The sequence below is a fragment of the Phoenix dactylifera genome, chromosome 17, assembly GCF_051530095.1.
Source record: "Phoenix dactylifera cultivar Ajwa chromosome 17, Ajwa_hap1_PhDact_Kaust_v1.1, whole genome shotgun sequence".
Lineage (NCBI taxonomy): Eukaryota > Viridiplantae > Streptophyta > Magnoliopsida > Arecales > Arecaceae > Phoenix > Phoenix dactylifera.
The window spans coordinates 8653392-8662387 of record NC_143206.1 but is presented as its reverse complement, the minus strand read 5'-3'; the positions used below and the strand labels follow the sequence as shown (position 1 = coordinate 8662387).

Sequence of the window (8996 nt, the reverse complement as noted above, 5' to 3'; positions counted from 1 at the left end):
AGACTTTCTTTTTTGCTTTCTAAAATTTATCACTTAAACTAAAAGCAAATAGATTAGTCAACTTTTAACTCAACTGTTTTTCATAATTAAAACCAACCCTTTTGGTTCAACATGTATAGGTGATGATGTTGCATATGGGTGATGATGTAGTACATGCAGTAAAATTTTTTGCCCAAAATTATCCGATCGTTGTGCACCACATCATCACCCATATACCATAAATTACCTTGTGGTTCTTTAAATTATACAACATGATCCTTATAATGTAAAAAATCTCTAATCAGGTCCGTTGATTTTCAAGTGTGACGTAATGCAACCTTTCCAGCTGACTCCTCCATCCTCATGATGACCCAACCAAGGGGCTTGGTTGTCTTCGAGGGTGGACGGGGAGGAGCGGCGGATAGGGGGATGGGTTAGGGTCATCATGAGGACGGAAGAATCGTCAGGAAAGGCGACATTAAATCATACTGGAAAATCAAGAGACCTAATTAGAGATTTTTAAACTATAAGGATCATGTTAAAATATTTGTAAAACTTAGGAAACCAAAAATATAATTTATGGTATATCGGTGATAATGCGACACTTAGCGACTAGACACTTTTGACAAAAAAATCTCCAGCATGTGCCATATTATCACCCATATGCCACGCCATCACTCATATATTGTGTCATCATTCATCAAAATAAAATTTTCATCTATTATGCCACATCATCACTAATTAGTCATATAATCATCTACTTAAGCAATTTCCTGCCACGTAAGTAGTTAATGCAACAGGATTTTTCGATGAGAAAAAGTGGTTGGAATCAAGTGGAAGGACGACATTAAAACAATTACGAAATAATTAGGACCAAATTTGAACTTTTTAAAGTTTGGAGACTTATTAACAGCATGACCTAAACTTGAAGGACCAAAAACATAATTAACCAAAATTTTATTTATGGCTTCTTTTATACTATTTTTTTCTTTTATTAAATAGAAATATCGAATCTACTGTAGAAAATATTTTTGGTTATCCCGTTTCTGATTATGTTTTCTTTTAAACAACTTCTATTATTTCTGAAAAAGTAAATGCAAAAAATTTTCGCTTCTATTTTTTCTAAAAGTAGGTTTTCAATCTTCTCTCTCCAACTCTTCTTCTTTTATCCAATTTCTTTCTCAACCCCACCACCTCCGCCCAACCATACCAACTTCTTAAGTCTTGTTGGTCATTTCTCCAACCAATGTTGAGCTTTTTTTTTTGTTTTTTTTTTGTCTCCGACCATGTCGCTGCCTCATCGTTACTTTCTTATTCTCTGGTACCCATTCGACTACCTCTCTTCCTAACATTGAGCTTTTTCTTATCCTCGACCACATCGCTAGCTTCATCCTCCTCTCTCTCTCTCTCTCTCTCTCCAACCTCATTGTAAAAAAAATATTTTTTATTAAAAATCAGAAAAAATGTTATTTTTATTTTTTTAAAAAAAATCGTTACGTTTTTGTTGTAAAGATATTGATATTATACCCGTTATTATTTGAATATTAAATAATTTTAACATCACTGGACGGGATAGACAATGGCCGTTAGCATCAATCGCGAAGTCCATGAACCGTTGTAATGGAATAACGCTATTATTGAAGCCTTCAATCTCCCACGCCTTGCTTTCTCTTGCGTTCACCGCACTTCCCAGGCCATGGCGACGCGAGGGCCGCGAGCCGAGGCCGGGAACAAGATTAGGGCTTTGGAGATGGAGAAGATGAGCTTGGAGCAGCTCAAATCCCTCAAGAAGCAGTCCGATCTCGAGGTCAATCTCCTCCAGGACAGCCTCAACAAGATCCGCACCGCCGCAACCCGCCTCGAGATCGCCTCCACCGCCCTCCACGATCTCTCGCTCCGTCCCCAAGGCATTCCTCACATCTCTCTCTCTCTCTCGAAGCTTTCTTCTTTGATTCTTAGAAAAGTTCGCTCGATTCTTCTGTAGGGAAGAAGCTGTTAGTCCCTCTCACGGCGTCTCTTTACGCTCCTGGCACCCTCGATGACGCCGATAAAGTTCTCGTTGATGTCGGGACCGGATACTTCATCGAGGTTCTTCCTCTGTTCCTACTCTTTTGATAAAGATTCCACCTTTCAAGTTCCTTAGTGTGTTTTTGGGGTGTTTGTATTGATAATTTAGAATCTTTAGCAATGCTGATTAAATCTAGGGTCGGGATGGACTATGGAGAGATTTCTTGTAGATATCACTACATATTTGCGACATTGTATGTTTGCTTTTTGGCCCCGAAACTGTGGTGGTAAATTAGGATATTCATAATAAGATAACGTAAAGAGTATATGTTTTGATGCCAGAATGTCAACTCTTCTCCTTAATATCTAAGAAAAAGTGAGGATAGCGAGAGATTTGTATTTTCAACACTGAGAACTGTAACAAGGTCAAGCTGACTCTCTAAATGATTTCTTTTCGTATCCATATGTGTAGGTTGTTTTGGGCATTGATGAGAATATGCCTCTTCAATCATTTAAAATGTGGGAACGTCATTACTACTTGCATTTATTCGATCTGGCGAAATGCTTATTGGAGAATGTGATCACTCTAACACTACAATTTCAGAAATGACGCAAACAAATGTAGCTTTAAACAGTTTGCTTCATTCTGTTGCCTCCCAGCATCTGCTCTCTAATAGCCTTAGGTCTTCATACCAGTTAATCCTTTCACCTAAATAATTTTCATTTTTGCCACCATTGAAAATTGCCAAATTTCTGTTTATGACATTCCGAATTTCTTGACTGTTGTGCTTTGTTTTTTCAGGCAGCTAATGATGTCATCCATTTTGATTGTAATTTAGCTGTTCCTTGACTGTGCCAATACTTTTGCCATCCCTTCCTTTTCATCTTGATGGAGAAGCTATTGATGATGGAACTATATGCAATTGTTGATACTAGTCTTCCATTGATGCCAAACTTTAATATGCCTCCATCATACTGTACCAAATCTTAGGATACCAAAGTTGTTTCATCCACTTCACTAAGCAAATGGCTAATTATTTCCTTGAGATAGTGGCTCATGATGTGCCTCACCACTGCACATATGGGATTATAAAGAGAAGAAAAGATCTTCTATTGTAACTTACTTGATAACTAGTTTTTCTTAATCATAGTCTTCTTTAGTTCCATTCCTAAATGCTTTTCACTTACTTATTTCTAGCTATGCCATCTAATCATCTCATGATGTTTATCAGAGTAAGCTTGGATGAAGATGATGATAATTACTAACATTAATTTGTATGGTTATTCTTTATTTTAAAGTTGGATTTTCAATTATGTATGGATAACTATACAATAAACACATTAGCTACTTATTCCATCAACAGCCTTCCTACGCTAGGTCTTCACCTCCTTGCAACTTATGTGTATGCGAATTGCCCAGGTGATTGGGTAATCAGATGCCTAGACAGCTTCGCTGAATAGCCTAGATAGGCTTAGGTTCTATTTTGCTGCTCATAAATTGTCAAGGCGCAGAAGAGCAAATGGCAAACTCAAGTGTAAGAAACTATAGTTTGAGTAATGGTGTTTATCTTGACCAAAGCTGCTGGTACAGGAATGAGATCTTAGCAACTGCAGTTGTTTGGTTTGTAGGTTGCAACATTGACATTGTGTCAACTCAGGTCAAGTTCTAGTTACAAACTATAGTTTGAATGCCATAGTGGTAATGCCTTTTATTGTTGGTCTGGTTAATGAATTAAATACTCATATTTATGTTAATTATATAATAATCAATTTATATATGTTGATCATGAAATTGCAAGGGAAAAAACAAGAAATCCATGATCTGTTTCCACTTGGAACCTACTTTGCTTAGATTGTTGACTCAATTATGTTACCTATTTTGATTAAGCGATTAAGTGTGACGGAACTCGTATGTTCTTAGGTGTCTGGCGCTGCTATAATGATGCAATATTGGGAATCGGCATAACCCAAAAACTATGCATGCTTGCATCTTTTGTGTGGCTTTAGAATGTCTGGTTCTGGTCTTCAATAATTTCATGTACATACATTTGTGTTTTTTTAAAATAAATAAATGTCATACATATGTTTCTTACTTTTCGTTTATGAGATTTTTTACGTGTAAAAACAATTAAACATCTATAGGTGTTTGACACTAGGATGGCAAGCCAGTCGGGGAATTCATTTTACCCATAGAAAAATATGGTTGAAATAATCTTGATAGGTTATCTATTTCTTTCATAATATATGCCTTATTTTATAATTTCATATATGCATATATGCTTGCCTATGTATTTCATTTGTGCATCCTTCTTGCTTGGCTTTTATGGTTGCTGATTTTACTTTGTTTACAGAAAACCATAACTGAAGGCAAGGATTATTGTGATCGGAAAATCAATTTACTGAAGTCTAATTATGAGGAACTTATTGAGGTATTTATCCCCCGGAAACCTTGCATTTGCATGCTATGCTTTTAAGCCCCCTTGTTATTTATTGAAAGGGTGACAAAGCATTTATATTTTATTAGCTTCACTACCATAAGACAAATTACACTTGATTTTCTAGAGCTGTGAGTTCTGCATAAAAGATTGAAACCTTAATATAGCAAATATTTGAATGTGCATCTAACATGCCATTGCTTCATTAAGACATAATGTGTAAAGTTTAAATGGTTAATCCTTTTCATCATTGACAATAATGCTAAATTCAAGGTTGGAAATGGCTAAGTTAAAACATTGGTGGATCTTATTTACTTCTTTTTAACAAGACTATCTATTGATGTGGCTGCACATCTATAAGATCGGGTTTGCACTGCTCTCTAGACATCGGTGGAGGGTTGCTGCTAAATGTACTATTTGAGTTGAGCCCTTTTGTTGGGTCCTACTGTATCAACAATGCTCCTGATTGACTTGAATTGCTCCAGGAGACCGGTTGTTGAATGGGTTCACCTCCACAGGACAAAGTTTACTCAGCCTAGGGGTTGGTATGGATGACTGAAAAATGAAAGATTAGACTACAAGAATATAGTAAACAATTCAATGCATGTATGCAGAAACATGCTGATCATGTCAAATATGCACCTGGGAGGTTGGTGGTGGTGGAAAGAAGTGAGGAAACTACTACTTGTCTTTATAGAACCCCCCAAAGGAAAAGATAAGGTAATAGGATTATTCAATGCAAGTACTAAACCTATGCAGGTATGAGCCTATGACCTATAGAATAAAGAGAGAGGGAAGAAGAGAGGGTGGAGCCAATGATTAAGTTTTTTCCCTAAACCTTGGATGATGTCTACATGAAAAGAGTCTCACCAACCTCCTCTTCTTCTTGCTCTCTCTCTCTCTCTCTCTGGGTGTGTGTGTGTGTGTGTGTGTGTGTGTGTGTCAGAGCTTCTGCAAGATATTCACATCATTTTGAAGGAATTGAAGAATTGATGCTCTCAAGTGGTTAGTGACCTGATCTGTAGGGTAGGGGAGTGGAGGTATTTATAATAGGCATCTCAGTTGGTATATGGGGTCACCTATAGGCTTCAAATTTTGAAAAGTCTATTGGGTACTTGGTGAGGTTTGTTGAAAGGGGATTCTAGGTGACAAAAGGCTATCGCCACACTTGAACTACAAATGTTGTTGTCAGGAAGCTCGAATTGTAAGGTACCATCCAATCAACCAAGGCTGTTAGGCAGTCCAATTTGTTAAACAAGGTGCCAATGCCAAATTTTGAATCCAAATGACTTTCCTGTTGGAAAATGAGGACAACAATACTCACCGTTCGAAGACTTAATTTTCCATAATGAAGTAAAGCTTCTATTTTTGCATGATTTATGCAATTTAGCCTTTGCAAGGCCAATGATCTCATGTTTAGGAGTAGCATTTGTACTGTGCCAAAAGGTGGGGTGTCCATAGCTGCCCCTTTGTGGTTGGTGCTACAGGATGAAGTGCCAGCCAAGGCCTTAAAGATAACCCTTTACTTGGCTTGGCTGACCCCCTTTTTGGGAGCAGCAAACAGCCTAGGCATTGTATTGGGAAGCCAATTCAAAGTAATTTCAGAACCTTGTTTTTTGAGGTTTTTCAAGGTCAATTTATTTTGAGGTGAAGAGTAGCCAAGGGATATTGTGAGCCAAGCATCGTCTGCCCTTTTAACAAGGCCCCTGGTTGTATGGTACATCAATTGTCAAGAGGTCAAACTCTCACTAGTCCAAATTCAAATAGGATAGGGTTCAGGGAACATCACCCGTCAGGTGCTGCATGCCTCTGGGCCCCTGGTCATGTGGTACGCTGACTACCAAGGAGATCCATCCGCCTGAGATTAGCTCAAGGCCTGACTATAAAATATGACTCGAAACCTGAACCCAATTTCAACCAAACTTTAGGTTAGGTTGGGTCAAAACTGATAGTTATTTTGCACAATGTATTGTAGGGAGAAGGTAGGGATGGAGAAGGAAGTGGGGAGGGGAAAGCACAGTTCATTTTGGTGTTACCAATTTTAATAATTCGTAAAAATGTTAATTGTTCACATTCTGATCGTAGTTTTTTAAAATTCTATTGAGATCATTCCTTCCACCAGTCCGACATAACTGATTAGTATTGCAAATCATGATTTAAAATAAGCATGAAGGAATAGAATTTTTTGTTTTCTTCTCTACTAGAACTTTCAGATTCCAATGCATCATCAATGTCCTCATGTATCAATTAGACATTTCTTATGATAGGTATGAAGACATAACACTGCCACTTCTGGTCATGATCCTAGATGAGAATGGTGGAGGAATGATGGTAGGTTGGTATGCAGTCATAAAAAGCATCTCCAACTATGTAACAAATCCTGTTCTGATTTTTCCATGACCATTGGGGTGTGAAATAGTCCTAAATAGTTGGGAAAAGGCTGATGGTTATGGTTATAGTGATGAAACCCATGGCTAGATCATAGGTTTGTGGTTGAACACAAAACAGTTCTTACCTGCTTAAAAAATAAATAATTATATGTCTTACAAATTTAGTGCTATCATCAAAATTTTGATCATGCACTTTAAATGGCCTTTCTAGAACTGGCAAGCCCCTCCTTACTATATGAACTTTCTTGGTTGGATCACAAACTTTGACCATCTAATAATGCAGATGGCTTCCAAGAAGAAAAACATAGCAGATGAAGCAGGAATGATCTTGCAAGCAAAACTCAGAGAATCATCCGCAAGTACATGAGAGCACAAAAGTGGCAGCTGTTTGTAACTTCTTGAGATTCATAGTTGGGCATTTGAATTATAATATTTGGTCCCAAGTAGAAACTTCATTTATTTGCATCAACAATGTGTTTTTTTGTCCCAATTAGTGAGATGCTCCTATTTACCAAAAAAAAATAGTGAGGTGTTCCTAGAGCCCATTGAAGGCACTGTTGGTTATTCTTTTTTTTTTTTTTTTTGCTTAAACGAAAAGGGGTAGGGGGGAGGAAGGGACAAGCCCACCCCCGCGTAGCAGCCCCCAACTGGGCCCCCGCCCCGCCAGGAGAATGTTCGATGCGGGCAGAAATGGCCGTGTGTTGGGCACCCCGACCGGTTTTACTCATACCCTCCCCACCCGTGGGCCCGGCTCAGCTACTCCTCTGAGCTCTGGCTCGAGTCCCACGTGTGAGTACGTCACACCCGGCACCACCCCGGCTACTAGCGGTTCAAGAGCGGTCCTACACCACAAGTCCAAGCAGTGGCCAAAGTAGTAAGCTCCGGTCCACAATTTAATCGTCGCCGCAGCGATTCGAACTTGGGACCTTGTGGTTAGAATTGCTGTCCAGTACCACTAGGCTACCACCTTGGTGGCGTTGGTTATTCATTTTGGTTAGGTAAAATCGAACAACTAAATACGAGCACTAATATTTCTCAAATAACGTCGCATACACTTGCCGAGTTTTTGAAAAAAAAATCTTTTTTTCCTTTGTAACACTTTAGTGTTAGTATATTTATAAGAATCAGAAGACGAGATATCTTGAAACTGCAAATTAATGAGTTGATGGCAGCATGAGTAGCTACCTAGATTAGCCTTCCTGTATATATGTGTCACAAAAAAAAAAATCCTTCCCTAATTGATGGCAAAGATAACATAAGGAAAAAGAGGAGGGAGATGGTGCCCGCTTATCATAACAAAGGGAGTTGCCTTGTTAAGGATATAAAGCATGAACATTGGCATCATTAAGCATACTTTCAAGAAAAGATCATATTTTTGATATCGCTTATTAAGGAACCCATGAGTACATGGCCCTAAGAATGGGTGGCAAAATATGATCCGACCCGCCATCCCGACCCGTGCTCCACCCGCCATAAACAGATTTAGGTTTGGTCTAAATAGGTTCGGGTCGTAAACAGGTCAACTCGTTTAACCTATTTATTAATTGGGTCGGATACATATTTTAGATGTCTGACATGTTTAACCCGTTTAATATATGGGTCGGGTTGGATTAGGTTAAACAGGTTGGGTTGGATAGATTAAACAGGTTGGGTCAGGATGGGTTGGGCTAAACAGGTTGGGTCGGCTCGGGCAAACAAGTTACTTGTTTATTAAATAGGTTAAACGGATCGGGTTGGATTACCTGTTTATTAAACATAACAGATTCAGATTGTAATTTCTGACCTATTTAGTAAACAGGTCGGATTTAGGTTTATGATTTTTTGATCCGACCTGTATCTAATTCGATCCGTTTATATCCGACCCGACCCGATTGCCACCCCTACCTAAGATCTATTGAGTTACACACAAGTGATAAGCACATGTTCCACACAGTCAAATGAGAGAAAATACAAGTAAATAACAACAAACACAAAAACCTATGTTCATCCAAAGTTGAATATGTCTATGTGGGGGATGGGAGATTCACCATAAAAGTAGAATCGAGAAAATACAAGCAAATAACAACAAACAGAAAAATCTAAGTTCTCCCAGAAAGATTTTTCTGTTCGAACTTATGTCCATGTGGAGAATGAGAGATTCACAATGAAAGTAGAAAACACAAGGCATTGCCCAAATCTTGCATGC

The 8996-nt window shown here is 38.4% G+C and overlaps 1 protein-coding gene across 1 annotated transcript; it reads left to right on the top strand.

Moving 5' to 3' along the window:
• Nucleotides 1-1563: 1563 nt before the first annotated feature.
• Nucleotides 1564-7301, top strand: LOC103722102 (prefoldin subunit 5-like). Its single transcript, XM_039132851.3, has 4 exons — nucleotides 1564-1886; nucleotides 1964-2067; nucleotides 4338-4415; nucleotides 7095-7301. The coding sequence occupies exons 1-4, from the start codon at nucleotides 1676-1678 to the stop codon at nucleotides 7176-7178; spliced, it is 477 nt and encodes a 158-aa protein (XP_038988779.1). The 5' UTR covers nucleotides 1564-1675; the 3' UTR covers nucleotides 7179-7301.
• The last annotated feature ends 1695 nt before the right edge of the window (nucleotides 7302-8996 follow it).

Excerpts from the sequence above, each read along its gene's own strand:
- LOC103722102 (XM_039132851.3), top strand. The coding sequence starts at position 1,676 with ATGGCGACGCGAGGGCCGCGAGCCGAGGCCGGGAACAAGATTAGGGCT. Across the intron at positions 2,068-4,337 it reads GGACCGGATACTTCATCGAG|AAAACCATAACTGAAGGCAA; the intron begins GTTCTTCCTCTG and ends CTTTGTTTACAG. Across the intron at positions 4,416-7,094 it reads ATTATGAGGAACTTATTGAG|ATGGCTTCCAAGAAGAAAAA; the intron begins GTATTTATCCCC and ends CTAATAATGCAG.